The 18,091-nt window shown below is 45.2% G+C and overlaps 2 protein-coding genes and 1 long non-coding RNA gene across 9 annotated transcripts in view; 2 read left to right on the forward strand and 1 right to left on the reverse strand.

Moving 5' to 3' along the window:
- The window catches only part of MCF2L2 (MCF.2 cell line derived transforming sequence-like 2), a 177,667-nt gene extending 173,108 nt beyond the window's left edge, over positions 1 to 4,559 (forward strand). For 5 of the 7 annotated variants that reach the window (XM_064165476.1, XM_064165480.1, XM_064165474.1 and 2 more), the window contains one exon: positions 1 to 4,559. In XM_064165476.1, the coding sequence (XP_064021546.1) occupies positions 1 to 101 (101 nt within the window). In that variant the 3' untranslated portion in view covers positions 102 to 4,559. The other 2 variants (XR_010307187.1, XR_010307186.1) reach the window with 2 other exon arrangements.
- LAMP3 (lysosomal associated membrane protein 3) overlaps positions 2,841 to 18,091 on the forward strand; it is a 24,035-nt gene continuing 8,784 nt past the window's right edge. The window contains exons 1-5 of the mRNA XM_064165492.1: positions 2,841 to 2,912; positions 5,775 to 5,992; positions 10,730 to 11,508; positions 12,835 to 12,957; positions 16,727 to 16,784. Coding sequence (XP_064021562.1) covers positions 5,947 to 5,992; positions 10,730 to 11,508; positions 12,835 to 12,957; positions 16,727 to 16,784 — 1,006 coding nt within the window. The 5' untranslated portion in view covers positions 2,841 to 2,912; positions 5,775 to 5,946. The remainder of the gene's footprint in view (positions 2,913 to 5,774; positions 5,993 to 10,729; positions 11,509 to 12,834; positions 12,958 to 16,726; positions 16,785 to 18,091) is intronic.
- LOC135187096 (uncharacterized) overlaps positions 15,824 to 18,091 on the reverse strand; it is a 15,492-nt gene continuing 13,224 nt past the window's right edge. Inside the window, exon 3 of the long non-coding RNA XR_010307191.1 lies at positions 15,824 to 15,942. This is a non-coding gene — a long non-coding RNA (uncharacterized LOC135187096). The remainder of the gene's footprint in view (positions 15,943 to 18,091) is intronic.

An 18,091-nucleotide genomic window follows, 5' to 3' on the forward strand; every position in this document is an offset into this window, starting at 1 on the left:
ACACGTACAACGATTCCTGCAGTACAGCCTCAGTAGAGTCAGACACCAAGGAGAGTGAGGTGGCCAAAAGCTTCCCAGCAGAACAGAAGGCTGGCAGATGAATAGCAGGACCAGCCTTCCTCAAGACCTCATCCATCTCTGTTTATTTTAGGTGGACACTAGATTGAAGTTGCCTTTTTCACAAGCTCTGAGGTTCATAATTCACTAAAACTTTGTCAGCACAAACAGATGAGAACTGTGCTGTCCACCTGGCAAGCTGAGAAAAACAAACTTGAAAGAAGCATCAAAACGTTCACAAAGCATCAAAATCCACCTTCAGTATTAGAGGAGGAAAGTACTTCTCCTATTGATTATCAAACTGTTTCAGAAGACGTGGCCTAAATTAGGTCGACAGCAGAGCTGGAGTTACTATGCACGCACCTTTCGACAACTTTGCTTGAACACTGAGTTACTGCAGAGGGACACATGCATGGTTATGAGTTCTTGCTCTACCATGGGTTCACCTGGAGGTGTTTTCCATTTGCTTGCCTCTGGCTGTGCCTTCCCCACCCTCCTTAATTCCAGCTGATGCATCACAAATGTGCCCTTTTTGCTGACGGTCAACACCAAAAACATCTCCTTTTAGGGTGGCTGTGGAAAAGAAACTTCTGACGTGGACCATCAGAGAGGTTTCACACAGCAGTGATCTGACTGTTTTTGCCATGGTGCAGTGAACGACCTGCTGCATACAGGAGTGATGCAGGTGGCAACTCCTAGTTACGAGATGGAGGTGCAGGGCTGAGCAGGGAAGCAAGGACGTGTGACAGCTACTGTGACAAAGAACATTTTGAACCCTTTTTACAATAGAAGTAATTCCCCTGCCCCTCTGCAGTCCGTGGTTGCTGGATCACAGTCCTTTGCATTTGGTGCCATTTAATGTCACTTGTTGGAGTAGATTGCATGCTTTCTTTGTGTGCTAGGCTATGGAGTAGATACCTTTCATCCCCCGTTTGGAATACACATTGCAAATAGGCAGTGAGCATTAGATGCTCCAGTGAGTGGATAAAGTGCTGTTGTTAAATACTTCTCCAGGACTTTTGATTAAAGGACTGTACCAAATCTTTGCCACATAAGGATGTAACGTTTAATATAGGTGATTACAGGTGCTGTTATTGCTACACAAGCCATTAGCTCGTTTAGAGCAGCTGGTAAGGCATGAAGGCATTTTGATGGTAATTGGGTCTCAGGTCCCATAAAAGCTGCTAATACTTTAGTAGAGATAAGTATTGACTAAGGGTTGCAGACAAGCAATCATCAGCCTGGTGAAAAGTGACCCTGGAAGCCCAAGAGTGAGTGACAAGCTTTCACTATTAGGGATTCTTTGGTTTAACCCTTGAGACTAGTGGTGCTCCCTGTAAATAACAAAGGGCATGTAAGCACTGAAAATGGAGATGAAGCAAACCCCAAACCCACTCTTTAGTAATTGAGCCTCGGAGCAAAATAGTAGGAGTCTGTATCATATCTGCTGTCCTCTTTGCAGGGACTTGAATGTTTTTGTGTCTCAGTGGAGGCTGGCATTGTAAGCAAATTAGTGTGTGAGTCAGGATAGCTTGAAGCAGGTGGATAGTCCCGTTCAGGAAAAAGCCTTGGAGGAGATAAAGGCTTATTCAGGTTTTGGTTGCCTTTGAAGGCTTATTAGTTAATTTTGAGTTGCACTGTGGTGTCAAGGCTCTTCTAACCCTCAATATCTAAACTCTCTGTGAATAATTTCCATCTTTGATTGAAGGACCTGATTGTTCTGTACCTTTTTGGAAGATAATGTGGTCCGACAGAGGTAAGAGCTCGTCTGGTTTATGCTGGTCATTTACCTTCAAAATGGCACGGAGGCTTTTAGGAGCATGAATCCTGTTAGGCTGCTGTAATTGTGAGCATCCTGAGGGAAGACCTGGTTCCTTGCAGTCCCCTAAGGAAATATGCAGTGACATTTTCCTGTAGTGCAATTATTTTATCCTGTCCTGAAGATGTTTTCATTTTTATTTCTTTGTTAGCTTTGGAAAAGGGTAGGAAGCTTTGATTGCACATTAATGAATAGAGTAAGCTCTGCGTGTGTGTGTCTGAGAGAGAGATGGGGAAGGGTTACCCCAGGCATACAGGACTGCCAAAACTAGGAGTTGTGACATTGCAGACAGATGGAAAGATGCAAACCTTCACTTTGGAGTTTCTCTGGAGGAATCTCATTCACTCTGATGGTGAAATGGATGTTTTAACTGAAGAAGGCAAAATCAGGTATTTTCATTTCAGTCTGTTTCCTACCTCTGCTGTGTGCAGGGTGGCTGTGTGCTAGTCCTATATTCCCTGCTGCCTCTGCATCTTCCTGTAAAATAGGAGCTGCTGAATTTCTCATGTCAGGGACCCTCCAGAGGAGAGCAAAGCATCCAACCCCGTATGTCCTGCTGTGCCTTCCATGAGTGTCAGTGGTGGCATCCTGTGGGATAGTCTAGAGCTGGAGCAGGAAAGAGGATTGCTGCAGAAGTGTCTCCTCTCTCCCAGTTCACCATCTTGTCATGACAACTTCAAAGGTATGGGCTGGATGCTAACAATTCACCTTTCTGCTTTGCTTTTGAAAACAATCTGTTGTTTATTTTGGGGTGCAAAATTTCCTCTTTTATTCTGTTGGACCAAAGTTTAAGTTACTCTTGCATCCTGTATCTCGAGGATGTAAGTCACTGCAGCAGTGGTGCAGCACTCTGGTCTCAGTGGTCTCTGGGAGCTGCTCATATCACAGCTATCCTCAGACACTACTGAACCTAAGCAGGGAGCCCATAACCATTGTCTTCAACCTTCCCGCAGTGCTGGTGAGCCAAAGGCAGCTGCCTGCTTCTGTCTCCACAACCCAAACTCAGACTGTACTGCAACCACTGCAGCTGCTGCTGGTGAGTAACTGGGGCCCTTTCACAGATCCACAGCATGGTAGGGGTTGGAAGGGACCTCTGAAATCATCTAGTCCAACCCCCCTGATAGAATAAAGCAAGTTCACCTACAGCAGGTTGCAGAGGACTGCATCCAGGCAGGTTGTGACTGGAGACACCCCAACCTCTCTGGGCAGCCTGTTCAGTGCTTTGCTTGGTTGATGCCTGTGGTGCAAATGTCAATCAGACAGTGCCACACTGCTGGATTTGAATGAAGTTCAATGACTTAACAGGCTGCTGACAAGAGAAACTGACAAGAAGTAACCTTCTGTCTTTGCTGACAATACAAACTTGAGTTTAATGACTTTTTATTTTAGTAGTAGACAGGATAGTCTTTTAATTAGTGTACTTCTGTCAAAGAAAGTGATAATTAAGGGAATGACTCTCCATATACAGTCTAGGATCGGATTCAGTAATGTTCAGCAGGACTAGTGTGTATGTTAAGGTAAACTTATTCTGTAGGTAGGTCTTTGACACCATCATTTTCAGGTAGATGGACCTAAAAATCATTGGTTTCAAATATGGATTTAATTTCAGTGTTGTTTGGAGATGAAGTAGTGACCAGAAAGTAATTTAAAAGTAATGGTTGCTGTTAAGTTTCAGTCGTAGAAGAGAAAGGTCCAAGGTAAATAAATCTAAGCTGTAGCAGCACTCATGGATGAACATTGTGCCCTTGCTGCTTGACCAGCAAATCCATGCCAGGTGCCTGGCAGTGCTCTCGGGGTCCAGACTGGTGAGACCAACCCTCCAGAGGGATGTTTTGACTCGTGTCTCCTCCCTCTGCTCTGCTGCCACCCCTCTGTGAAACTTGCAGTAACTTCACATCCTCAGAGCTCTGCCCTCTGCTCAGTTGCATGTAGCTGGGTGACAGACTCTTTCCTTACTGGCACCAATGACAAACAGACAGGCAGCTGCCAGGATATGTAATACTTGCCAGGCTAAAATGTAATCTGGCCTGGTCCTCTCTTTCTCTCATGTCTAACCCCACTGGGTGGAGAATCAGACCAGTGGTCATTGTCTTGATCCCAAATGGCTGCAGCCAAACTGTGTCTGAACACTGGCTTTTCTTGCCAGTGACAACAAAGCTCTGTGTGTGTGTGTGTCTTATATTCTGGTTGTGTATGTGATGAAAAGCCATTTTATTATCCACAATTTTCTCAGACTCTTGAGATTTCAAACAGGAATGGACAGGAGAAGCCAGGGGCTTCCTTTCCAGAAATACTCAAAGCCTGACTTCAAATATATGATATATATGATTAGAAATATATAAGGAGAAGAAAAAAAGAGCCAAATTGTTTATTTCTTCTTGCAGCTGGAGCTGAAATAGCTGCTAACATTTCCTCCCCTCCACCCCCCAGCTGAGAATTGGTACAGTTTGTTTTTCTTACATATTTTCCATGGTGTTGATAATGATGTATTTGTATATTGTGACTGATGAGAGATAATCAGACAGGGGAAGAGCACAAGAATTACCTGTGCTTCTTTTCCAGTCCAGACAGAATGTATGAATTTATTACAAGAGGAAAAATGAACTTCCTGTAATTAGGCCATTCTGACCTGTGTAGAACCACACTTTGTCTGAGATTTATAAAGATGATAACTAGTACAAAATGTTGTGGTCGTTGTCTCTCTGTGAAGTAACAAATCAATGAACTTCCTTTCTGTTTAAAAATGAACAGTGTCCCCAGAGGCACATCGTCACAGCTGGGAAAAATCCACACATCTGGCCAATACCACACATCACAAAGGCACAGTGGCTTTTTTTTTTCCTTTAGCTGTCTCAGTCGTGTTCCTGAACCCTTGGGACTCTGAGCATGGTGCTCAGAATCGTGTATGCAAGGCAAAGAGGTTGTGGGAGAACTTTATTATAGCTGGCTCTAAGATACCTGCATATCTTTGGCTACCAGTGCTTTATTGGAGAGTGCTAACTGGCCCAGGTGGATGTTGTGGATCGTGTAGGAGGACAAGCAGGTAAAAAGAAGACTGCAGAAACAATGCAATTAAAGAGAGCAAAATCAATTGGGACCCATTTCAGCCGCTGGATTTGTTCAAAGGAAAAGCTCACCTCACTTGAGTTTTCAAGTTGTTTGCCTTATCATGTTACTGCAGTGCAAGGCTGGTATGAGAAAATGCAGAATGAGGACCATGCCAGACCCGAATGTGGTGCTTGCTTTGGGAACAAAGCAAGCCCCACGGTGAAGGTCCGGGGCTGGAAATGCAGCCACATGTGAGCAGTGCTAACACTCTTCTGTTGCAGATCTCTAGCGCACAACTACGCTTGCCAGGACTTGCCTGCGCAGCTCCTGTCCCAGCTTGCCGTGCTTTGCAAGAGGCACTTCACCTGACGTAGGTGGGGCATTGCTGTTTGCTGAGGAGTGCGTTTAGATTCACCGCTAATGGTGAGCCAGCCCAGATGCTCCACCTTCCACAAGCTCGCTCCCTTGAGCAGAACTGAATCAGAGAAAGCTGCTGACAGTCCCCAGCTGGGACCAGAGCCTTTGCTCAGCCCCATCTCACTTTTGGCAGGTGCTCTGCAGAGCTAGCTCAAGATCACATCTCTTCTGTTCCTTAACGTAAAAGAAAGAGTTTAGCTCGAAAGAAAGTACTTTTCAAAGTGCTGATTTTGTAGGTTGTAACCCTTCACTGTGGTGCAGGTGCATTCTGCACCAGCTCACCAAATCCAGAGAGAGATTCGTGCAGCTTTATGGTGGCCTTCAAAGCCCCAGGTCTCAGCTGCAGAGTGAGAGCCTGTCCTCCCCCTGGTTGGCCCAGTGGTTCCTTCTGTTTTCACTTTCTTTCCTAATCATCATTTATTTCCTTCTGCAGTAGTTTACAGACAAGAAGCATCGGTCTCTCCCCCTCTCTCCACCTCCTTCCCAGCCATGTGACTGAGCACTCCCTGCATCGAGTCAAACTTTTTAGTCCCCAGGAGGCTTTGATTTGCTTTCTGCTGGCTCCACGGCAAGACGCATCTCTCAAACCTGCAGCCGTGCTGGCCATGGAGGGAAGCACACAGCAGCTCATCTGGCTGACCTTCACCTGTGGTGAGTAACACCCTTCATCATTTCTATCAGAAAAAGGAGGTAGACTGTGCAGGTTTTGTTTCCTCTCTGTGTCAGGACAGCACCTAACAGACCGAAGACTTTAAATAGTTTTGTTGCTTAACACCAGGAATGGTTTTACTGAAGTCCCATCGCTTACAAATAACTACATTTAATTGCCATAGGTACAGACTTAGCCTCATGTTCTCCTGTGTATTTCCCCTTGCACTCTGTGGTGACAAGCTCTGCGAGATGGAGTCAGCTCAAAGTAAGACAAGAAGTGGACTTTTGGGGCATGTTTTCATCATTAAAAATAACTTTCAGACCAGCAGAACTGACTGAAAGTCTCGAGTGAGACAAGCAGAAGGAAAACTAAGGAAGCATTACTTGAGTAATCTATCTGCATTGCAAGATGCAGAGGCTGATCAGGAAAGCAGGGGTGGTGTGGGGAAGCTTGGAGAAGGCAGCCCAGGGCTTATCTCAGCAACAAAGTCACTGTTTTTAACGCTGCTCTGTGAAAATCTGTGGAGCCTGCCTGGTCAAGGATGTGTCTCAGCATGTTAAGTCACCCCTCAGTACCTGCAGCAGTACAAAATCTGCCAGGTGAAGAGGGACAGAATGTGATCTAATCCATGTAGTGGCTAAAGGTTTGAGCTTGCTGGTGATTTCTGTGATAAGTTTTACCATCAGCATGCAGAAGGATCCCAGGGGTAACAATTCCTGTCCCTTTTGCAGTGCAATGAGCAGAGAAATAGCCCAGAGACTTTGACAATCATCTTCTGCTGTTACTGCTCTGCCTTCCCACACTCACTTCATGGCCAGAGTCTGCTGGAGTAGCCCCAAAACAGACACATAAAAGGAGGGCAAGATCAGACTGAGAGCAGGAACACTAATAATGCAGTGGTCAGCACAGAGCTTTTTTGAACAGAAAGAACCAATTTCCCCAGTTCCTTATCCATTTTTGATCATTACTTTAATAAGGAATGATGTTATGATGTTTTATTCATGCCACACAGTCAAGTCTTTCTGTGCAGACATTAAATATAATTAGAGTTTAGGATGTAAAGGTCTAATGGGTTGGAGGTTTAAGAAACTGCTCCTGTATTGGAGGGATTCTGTGACAGTACTGAAGCTGCTCAGAAAATCTTGGTGCTTTCCCAGTTCCTCAAGGACTCAAGCCAAAGAAGCCAGAGCTGGACAGGGAGTTTTTTGCAGTAATCATAGGAGCTGGGTCAGGTTTTTGTGCCCACACGAAATCAGCCAGCTAAACATGAACATTTCTTCTGGGCAGGATAAAGCAGAACAAACTGCTCAGTGGCTGAGCAGCATGAATGTATGGCTAGACAAGAGGGTGAAAACTCCAGAGTAAGAAGTTTTTTCACTTGCCCCATTATAGGGGTGACAGCAGACTGAGATGGCACTAAGTGCTCCACTTCCCACTGTAGTTCCTAGGAGCAGAGCAGAGGCATTCCTTTCCTGGCATTGACTGAGACTTGTCACTAAAGCATGCCAATGGGAGCTCCAGGCCCTGATCAGGGCCAGTAGATTTCTGAGAGCTGACCTAACCCTTTTCTGAGAGGTTTGTGCTGGAGTGTTGTGTGTATGGAGGCTTGCTGGGCAGAATCTCCTCTCGCAGCATTTGCACAATTTTGAAGCTATGGAGAGGAGATTACACCTGCTTGCTCCAGGAAAGTACACCTCAGGGAGCATGCATCCTTCCAGCAAGAGGTTGATTGCATGAAGTTTTGACCTGCTTGCATAAGGAAAAACCAAAGGAGACTAACATGGATGCAGAACTGCAATTCTTCATTGTTCTGTGGTGCCTTTTGCTGGCAGAGCTGTTAAAAAGGCTGTGGTGGCAGGAGTCATGCAGGCAACTCCTTTGCTGAGCTCGCCAAGAGGCAATGCTGAGGGCATCATGATGAATCCTTCTAGGCCTTAATGAGGTCAGACACCTCATAGACCCACCTTCCCCTTTGCACAGTGCAGCTACCAAACTACTTCTAAAGTCATCCAAGAAGAGCCAAGACCATGAGCAATCCTTACCTGTCCATGTGAGCTCATGCAGACGACCCAAACCACCAGGTTTAGCATCATGGCTGTGCCCTGACAGAAGCTCCAAAATGCTCAGGAGAGCTGTGGGAGGCTGGAGGAACAATCTAACAGGTCACTCGGTGAGCACAAGCCATGGACTACCACAGAGACATTTCTGACTTTACCTCTCAGTGACCCTGTCAGGCTGAATGTTTCTGTAATGAAAAAAAAACCTTAGGTTGAAACGACCTTTTGCAGAAAATGATGCTTCATTTTAAAGCTATGAGTGGCATCCAAATGTCAGTGAAAAAGTGTTCCTCTCTGTGTCTGTACGGTGGTGGAGTCACTGTCCCTGGAGGTATTCAAGAGAAGACTGGATGGGGCACTTGGTGTCATGGTCGAGTTGATTGGATAGGGCTGGGTGACAGGTTGGGCTGGAGGAGTTTGGAGGTCTCTTTCAGCCTGGTCGATTCTATGATCTGGGCAGTAATTCAATCTGTTAAAAAAGAGTGGTGCAAATGTAGTTATGGGTTGGCTTTCAAGCTTATAAGGGGGGACAAGAGTGAAAATTGCAACCTCCTTTTTTGTTGTTGTTTTTTGTTTGGTTGGTTGGTTGGTTTTATTGTGCCAATAGTTAGATGCAACCAAATAGAGTAAGGCAGCTGCACTGATTTTCCCCCTGGTACACAGAGAAGGACACAAATTATTTGTTTTTCAGCTCTGCCAGCATGAGTGGTAAAGTCTAAGGGAATGTGAGATAATTAACCAAAATACCTTATTAATTACGGCACTTTTTAGTTCCTTCTGATAAAATTCACAGTCAGAGGGATCTATCTTATCAGTTTCATGGCTTTTGAACTGCAGTAATTGCACTTCCTTGATGATGTGGCAGTCAAGTATATACTGTGTAGCACAGAGATGAAGCTCAGGTAACTTTAGGAATACGGAGTGCATAGCTACGCTTTTGCTCTTCTCTGGCACAGCCATTTTTAAGGGGAAATGGTAGTGTGGGTTCAGATCTATCCATCTGCTCTCACTTCTTTGGGCTTGATTCTGAAATGGATTCAAAACCCAGTAGTTTTTATTATTCTGACTTGGTTTGCATGTATCCTGAAACAGTGAGATTTTGTGAATTCAGCTACTGTTGCAAATCTCTGTTCGTGCTGGGTGAAAATAAGTAAACCAAGGAAGAAAAGTTTGTGAGTTTTCAGCCATTCCCACTCTGAGTGTGCCTCTGGCCTTAACTGATCCTAAAATCAGCAAGCTGCCTGCCACAAAACTTTGGCATCTATTCATGAGAAATTTATTTGCAGGAACCAAAGTGCACAATAATCTTCTCAGACAACATGTGGCTTCCTCTGGAGCTGTACTGCTAGAGATAGGAGCTGTCTTGGACTTTTGGGTGTTTTCCATCTCCAAACTGGAGAATTCACCTCTGTCTTCCAGCTAATATAAGCAGTAAATGATTTACCTATGCCCAGAGCTTCATGCAGAACAGGAAATTAATGTATGTCTGTGAGTTAGGATTTCTTTTAGCTTGACTTTTACTTCATAGAGTCCTGTTGCATACCCACAAGCAGAGAGTTGTGACCTTCCCCTATTCTAAAACCTACCTTTCCCACTTTTCCTTCACTTCATTTTTTATATTTAGGAGCCAGATAATTTCAGTTTTACAAGGAACCTGTTTCTGAAACTTTTATGGGATGGAAGTGTAATTTTGGTGCTCTAACTGTTTTCAGATGTGGTTTAAAACACCTCTGTGGAGCTGTACCATGAAATTTGCTTCTCATTGCTGAAAGCCCATCACTAAGAGGTCTGGTCTTTCCTTGTTTGGAGTACCCCCATGGAGACCTCCCAGGAGAGAGAATTTCAGGGTTCAAGCTGCCATGGCTACCACAAACCTATAAAGAAAATGTCTGTAACTTCTGTCTCCCAGAGCAGTTTCCCAGACTATTGTTAATCACTGTAAGACCATTACCTTGCCTCACTTCCTTCACACACACATGTGTTCTCCTTGTCCATGCTTTGTTGGGAAGTAGTCAACCACCCCTTTGCCTGTTGCACTCACTGCATCTTCCCTGCCTCCAGCAAATCTTGCTGTACTACTTACTGCTAGGGAATTCTTGTGCTGCCTGGGGGTTGCACAAAAACTGCCCACACCTCTGGCTTCTTCAGCAGTAAAAACAGTGCCCATGTGCTTCCACCACAGAAGTGTGAGGATTGAAGGTGTGGAGAAAAGTTATGGAGAGTCCTGCTTGAGGAGCGTAGATTTAGACTGGAGATGAGAAAGCAACTCTTTACAGTAAGGGTGGTGTGATACTGGAACAGGTTGCTCAAGGAGATTGTAGATGCCTCCTCCCTGGAGATGTTCAAAGTCAGGCTGGATAAGGCCCTGAGCAGCCTGGTCTATGGAAAGGTGTCCCTACCCATGGAAAGGGGGTTGGAACCAGATGATCTTTAAGGTCCCTTCCAGCCCAAACTGTTAGAATCATAGAATCATAGAATCAACCAGGTTGGAAGAGACCTCCAAGATCATCCAGTTCTGTGATTCTGTATCTGCCTCCACTCTCCTATAATGATAGGAGCCAAAAGAAAAGTAAGATCACATCACCCATTTGGTAACAAACCCACTGCAGTTACATTGTGGCTATCAACTGAAATGTTAAAAGTAAAGGCCTCTACTGACTTAAATTTGTTTCTTGGCAGCGTTTTCCTTCTGCTTAGCTGAAGTGGCACTGGGAGTTGAAATGTCTCCAGAAACCACACCCTTCCACCATACGGCTACTTCTGCTCAGATGCTTTCCTTTTACCATTCTTCATCTCATCAAGGCACCACAGTTCATTTTAAGAGCACAGGCTCTCTTGAAACACCTGTAAGACATAGAACAACTGTGCAGACAGCAGGCCAGCGCCAGGTAACAGCACCAGGCCATCACACAACATCCAAGGCAGGAGCAACCACCGCACAAGTGACCAAGCAGAACTCTGTGCTGATATCCACAACACCAGCAGACAACACAACAGCAAATGGTGAGGATACCACCCAGGCAATGGAGACAGTTACACCTACAGTGAAGAACACAACCATGTACCCCACGTCCTCCAACATGCATGCCAGAACACACTCAAGTACAGAAACTGCAGTGGCAGCCACAAACACAACCATAAACAATACAACAACTACACAAACAACAGCTGCTGCTGTAACTACTACAGCCATCTCCATGCAAACTGTAAAGCCCACCACAGGGTCAGGAAATCAAACAACAGCACCTAAAAGTCCAACAACCACAGCTAGGACCAACACAACAACCATTCATCCTGGGACTCAGACAACCATCCCATCGACTACAGTGACAGTGAGACCCACGCTTGCACCACAGCCTTCCTCCATCCCCACGGGCACATACTTAATATCCAATGGGACCAGGACCTGCATCAAAATGGTTGTGGGTTTGCAACTGATGGCTCAAGCTACTCAGAAGGTGAGGTGAAAGTAGCCCAAGGCTGAGCTTTGTGATGACTGTTTCATTACTAGCTGGAATTTGCTCTTCTTGCAAAGCAACTTTCAGAAGGTAGCTCGTATGATAAAAATGAGTGGCTTGCTACTGGTCCAAGGCCTTTTCTGTGCCACAGCATCTCAGCTGCTGTACTCTGGCTTGTATGATGATGTCAGTGGGAGATACAGGTGCTTTCTCATTTCAGCCATGTCCATATGGCAGCATACTGGCAGGGGTAGATGAGTCTTCAGTGTAAGATGTGTTTTCTGCAATGGGTGACTAGTTAAAACCAGAATTGACTTCAGTGAAGGAACTGACACTGAGAGATGCAATAAAAGCAAGAAATTGTCAGTTCACAGACTTTGATTCAGAGGTGGGTTGTCTTGATGCTCTGGCACAAGGAGATATTAGGATCACTGGAAATGCCAGGCTGGATCAGAGCAGGGGACTTGGGGAGCTGGTACTCTCTCTTCACAGTGATCCACTGTGAATGACCAGGCAAAAGGCATTACAAACCCCCAAATGGTGGTTATGTCCCTCAGACTTAGGGTTTTGTAGCCTCCATTAATACAATATGTGGGGTTACAGCTTCAAGCTGTGGAGTTCACATACCTTGAACCATCCTCACTGCACATCCAAATATTCCTCTATGAGACCTGAACATTTCAAACAAGAGATAAGTATCTAATTTTGCTAAAAGTGGTTTTCATCTCTCATCCTGGTGGAAGCCAGGCCAGGAGCATGATTCTCAGCCTCACCAGCCCACAGGAAGATGTTTATTACAAAAGTAAGTTGTGTCTGAGATGAGACTGAAGGAGTCAAACTGTAGTCAGGGCTGTGCAAGTTCTCTTTCCAGATTACAGTGTGGGCTGGCAGACACTAGAAATGAGCTGTGGAGGGCATAATGAGGAGGCCAGGGTGTTCTGAACAACAACACATGTTGAAGCCAACCCAATCCCTGCCTGTCTATGTCTTAATCTTTCCTCTACCTTCAGGCACACATTCCCACTGTTCCCATTGACAGAATGAGCACTGGTCTGTCTTAACCTAAATTTTATCAGTTGACTGAATGCACAGAAAACGATTCTTTTCTGCCAGCTTAATACACCAGAAGAGCTCAGTGAGGTGTCAGATGAGTGCTTTATGGTTTATGAATAGGGAACCACCCTGGCAGAGAGCAATTAGGCTGCTGCAACCACTGGCATGGGGTCCAAACAACAAACAAACAGCAGAAGAGCTATAAACCTCTCTGTATTTCTTCTTAAGTTTCCCCTCTTCATCAGCAGCCTGCAATGTCTCTTCTCTCCACAGAAGCAGACGGAGTACATGGTTGTCAACCCCAACAGAACACGGACATCTGGAAGCTGTGGGACAACGCAGTCTGAGCTGATCATAACTTTCAGTGAAGGATTTGTAAACTTCACTTTTGTAAAGGTAAGTGTTGCATTTAGAGGGAAAGAGTGTTTAGGACTGGGCAGCTGGAACTTAGGCTTCCACTTGTGCATAAGGCACTATTAACTCCTGTCCTTCTCAAGAGTCATAGAGTCATAGAATCTTAGAGGTTGGACGGGACCTCTGGAGATGGAGTCCAACTCCCCTGACAAAGCAGTATCACCTAGGGCAAGCCACACAGGAACACATCCAGGTGGGTTTTGAAATCTTCAGAGAAGAAGACTTCACACAGCCTCTCTGGGCAGCCTTCTCCAGTGCCACATCACCCTCTCTGTAAAGAAGTTTCTCCTCCTGCTGAGGTGGAACCTCCTGTGTTTTCACTTGTACCTATTGTTTCCTGTCTTACTACTGGGCACCACTGAAAAGAGACTGGCACCTTCATCTTGACACTCACCTCTCAGATATTGATAAAATGCCCTCTCAGCCTCCTTTTCTCAAGATTAAACAGCCCCAGTTATTTCAGTCTTTCTTCACAGGGAAGATGTTCAAGTCCCTCAGTTATCCTTGTAGCTCTCTGTTGGACTCTCTCTAGCAGATCCCTGTCTCTCTTGAACTGGGAAGCCCCAAACTCAGTATAGTATTCCAGGTGTGACCTCACATGGGCAGAATAGAGAGGGAGAACCTCTCTAGGCATTCATGTAGGAGAAGACCTCTGCAGGGCATCTGATCTGACAACCTGCTCAGAGCAGGTCTAACTTCAATGTCAAATCAGGCCTTGTCTATTTGAACATTCAACTTGGTTCATGCAATGAAGGGTAGGAGCAGTGCCTTGCCATCCTATGATAGAAAGTGCTGAAGGACACCAAGTCCATAAATAGCCTCAAGTCTCATTTTTACACAAGCAAAAATCTGTCAGGAGGGGAGGTTGGCTCTGCTGCTTGCAGTCAAGCAGAACAGAGAGAGGGGATTTACAGTGAGTCACTGTGCAGGAGTGAGGGGTGTTTGCCAGGAGCTCACACTACCAAACGGTGTCTCAGAGACCACCTGAGTGCAGGTGAGGTTAGCTTCCCATCAGCCAGCAGACAGCCCTAGTTGTTAAATCCAACCTGTGCAGTTGTAAGTACCCAGGAGCTGCAAAACATTCAAGGCTGAAGGGGCCTAATTTCGTCTAATCTCTGAGTGGAAAGTTCCAAACAAGCAACATACAACAAAATTGTAGATAAGTGCCCTTAAAATGCACCACACCAGGGAGACTCATAAGTACACACAGAACCTTGGGCAAGAGAGAGGCCCTGCTTGCATGGTGGGAAATTACCTTTCTTTTTGGCTGTTGGTACCATGTTGCCCCCTGGGAGCACATTGTATGTGGATGAGGCTTTAACATAAACCATCAAGATACTCTAGCCACAGGAGAAACCAGCTGAGTGCAGCCACCCTCTTGCTTCCCAGACACTTACACAGCTGACACATTTTGGGAGGCAGTGTGCAGTACTGTTTGTCTGACGGCTAACAAGGGCTGGCTGCTGATGCCAGCAGGGCAATGGACAGCAGGTAATAACTGTGCATAAAGTCATTAATGATAAGGGAACAATACAGCATGGTTTGGATCCCATCAAACTCTAGATGAGTGCAACACACATTAAGGCATATCCTGGAGCTCCACAGCAGCTCAGAGGTGCACCTGACCGTTGCTGCTGCTCTGTGTCCTTCAATTAACCAAGCCAAAATGTCAATCTTACAACCTGGTTCCAAGCTCAAATTAGTGACAATTAAGAATAGTACAAACGGTTAATCAGTCATTTCCACAGAAAGTCCAAAGTGGCACCAGCAAGTTCTACTACACCTGACTCATTCCTGCTGGAGCAGAGAAAGATTTCAACCAAAAATCACTTTGATTTTCAGTTGAATCTTCAAAGGTCCCTTCCAACCCCTACCATTCTGTACTGCTAAAGCCTACAGAAGGAAAGTGAGGTTAAAAAAATGCAGGAGCTGTTGTAAAACAAAGACTCGTTTCAGCTGGTGAGTGTTTGCTTTAAACGTCTGCTTCCTGCAAGGAGGGCAGCATTTTCTGTGCCACAAGGATGCTCAGAAAAAGCCTGATGAGTCAAGTACCCATGAAAGGCCCAGCTTGCAACAGCGCTAAGGAGAGTGACGTGAGCCCTTAGGAGGTACTCGACCTGTCCTGCCCTGAGAAAGGTGGCTGCTGGCACAGCATTAGACAACCCAGCCTTCACTTAAAGATAAGCCTCGAGAGCATAGCAGAGCTTGGCTTAGACTTCTTTGAAATTCAAGTCAATAAGAAATCATTTTGCTGCTGTTTTTCATGTTTGGCCCCTGCAGCCTCTCTAACTGCTTTGAACCCAAGAGTGCTCCAGTGGTGGCACTCCTGATTTTCACGGGTGAATGAGGAGCTGGACCAGACCCCAGGGCTGTGGTGCTGGTGTGGGTTAACAGGAGGTGAGTGGCTGGCTGCTGCTGCCAGCTGCCTTTCACAAAAACTAGAAAAAAGGAAGCTTTGTAACCAGCCCACAAGATGTTTTCCCCAAGGTGTTTTCCCCAAGCTGTGGGCTAACTGCAGCCCAACAGAGCATAGTGCTGCTGCCAAAAATGATGATTTGGACCTCTTTATGGTCTTCAAGTAGGAATAATGCTGAGAATCTCTCCTCTGATGTATTTCTTCCTTAAACTTTCTCAATCCATCCTACCAGGTTTGAAATTGCATAATGTTAAACCTGGGTGCACAGGAGGCATTTATGGCTCCTGCCACTCACCCACCAGTTGCATTTACCAGTCCCTGCATGCTCACAGCTGGAATGAAAATGAGTGGTGGGGCTGCTGTATAAAGACTTATGTTATACTCCAACATTGCTACCAGGGAAAAGCTCTTAGAGTTAGCTGTCACCTTGTGAGTGTCTAGGGGAGGACAGCATTCAGGTTGCACCAGGAGTTTCAGGCACATGCAGGCAGGGCACTTGGCTGGAAATGTTGCTCTGTGCAGTTGTACCAGGTGCTTTCCATGTCAGCAGCCTGTAAGCATATGAAAAACAGCCAGCAAGAGCCAACGGTGTCAGCAGGGTGGAAAGAACAGTTATTTGTACCCTATACATCCAAGTTACTGTTTCCTCATTTGTAGAGACTGCTGGTGGCATGCAAAATAGGAAATGAGTGGTACTAGCATGTGAGAAGATCCCAGCTCTCAATTCGTTGCTGTCCTCTCCCAGTTCAAGGTTGAACAAGCAGCACTGCTGCTTTCTGCAGTTTGCTCACCTGAGGGACAGCTATGGCTAAAGTGCACTGAGAATCCTGAGTACTTTGAAAAGTGCAGGCTTAAGTCCTGCAAGCAGTCAGGCTGAAGGTCAGCATGGATTAGTTCTGTGAAGTAATCACTCAAGAGAGAACTGTAGGAACACTGAATGAAAGAAGAATGGGCAGATAAAAAATAGCACAGCCTTATCACATGCCTGTTAATTTATGCAGTGTACTGTCTGCTCGACTCCCTTCTCCTTTTGATTGACCCATGGACCACACAGATGTCTAGCTTGAGCAGCATGTAAAACGACACCTGCGTGGCCCAGCTTCATGGAGCTGAGCAGAGCTGGTGCTGTAGCTGCTAGTGCTGCATTACACCAGCTTCTTAGCCATTAGGTGGAATCACTTAGCAAAGCAAAAGCAGTACAGCCATGCAAGCTGTTTTCTGGATCTCGAAGGAAATGTTTTAACATGCATTCCTTGGGGGAATTCTTTGTGACCATTTTGCTATGGTGAACTATATTGTTTTTCACAAGTAGTAAAGAGATCTCTTATTTTTCAGCAAGCTCCATCATACTACGTCAGTAAAATTGGGACAAGACTGCAGTTATCCTCAGAAGGTCAGTGAATTTTACACTGCTCTGGGCTTCCATGTCTTTGAAACACTACATTTTGCAAATTCTGTGCTTTATCATGCTTTCAAAATGCCATTCACCTAAATCTTATGGTATGAAAATGTAAGAGAAGGGACTGAAATGCAGTTTTACCAGAATTGTTCTATTTTCCTTCTGCCATCAAAAACTTTCCCTGCCCCACCTCTGGCAGAATTTAAGATACAAACCAGTTCTCAACGCTTTTACCTGCAAACACACAAAAATGCTGTGACTCATTCAGCTGCATGCACCTTTGCAGTCTGATTAAGCAAACAAAATGAATCCAGTATCTGGATCAGAGAAATGCAGAGCTGGATATAGATTTCAGATACACCAGTATGGTGTCTACTGGTGTACACATGCCTAACATTTTGGGTTGGCAAAAATAATGACTAGATCCAGGTTGAAGTTCTTCAGTTCATCCTGGAATCAGAGACCTTGTCCATGCTCCTCTCAGGTGTGGATTTTCTTTGTCTTATGTTCTCTGCTTCTTGCTATTTGAACCTTCAGGAGCTGCCCCAGGAGCTACATCCCAAGAAATGCTAAGAGAACACCATTTAAGTCAGAGAGAAAAATTCTGTGTCATTGCTTAAGATTTCCTCTGACATTAACTTCACACTAATTCTTCCCACTGTATCAAATCTTCGACAGGTCAATGACTATATTATGTCACCTCTCCATTTGTTGCTCCTAAGTATTTGGCTTGACTTCTGCCACTGAAATAAGAACAACAAATCAGGAGCTTTTTGGAAGCTCAGTAATTTTGACTGAGGAGGACTGAGAAGTGTGCTGCACACTGCTGTGCTGGCAGATGTGTTTGAGATGCAGCAATTGGATGATGTGGAGGATTTTGTCTTATACTGGTCTATCTGCTTGCAAGACCTTTTTATGCTTTGGGCTTCAGCCATTTTTTCTGCAAAGTAAGTACTGTGGCACCGAAATATGGTTTAAAATATTTAATACATAAAGCACCACAGACTAGGTGTGTCCAGTTCCTTTACTAGAGATGGCATCTCTGTTTTGTATGGAAATATCCATGCTGGAGACAGGATAATGATCTGCTCTTGTGAGAATCCTAACCCACTCTTGCCCACTGAGGTTGTTAAAATGTGATTTGAGGAAGCATGGGAAATTTTAACCACTTTTTCAGATCTAAGCTCATCTGAGTTGTCCCCTGATATTTCAAACATGGGAAAAAAAAGTGGAACTGATGTATTATGGGGGAAATGTCCATACTTAAGTCACATCTGTGACTGCTGCTCTGCCAAAGCACC

This window comes from Pogoniulus pusillus, chromosome 26, assembly GCF_015220805.1.
Source record: "Pogoniulus pusillus isolate bPogPus1 chromosome 26, bPogPus1.pri, whole genome shotgun sequence".
NCBI lineage: Eukaryota > Metazoa > Chordata > Aves > Piciformes > Lybiidae > Pogoniulus > Pogoniulus pusillus.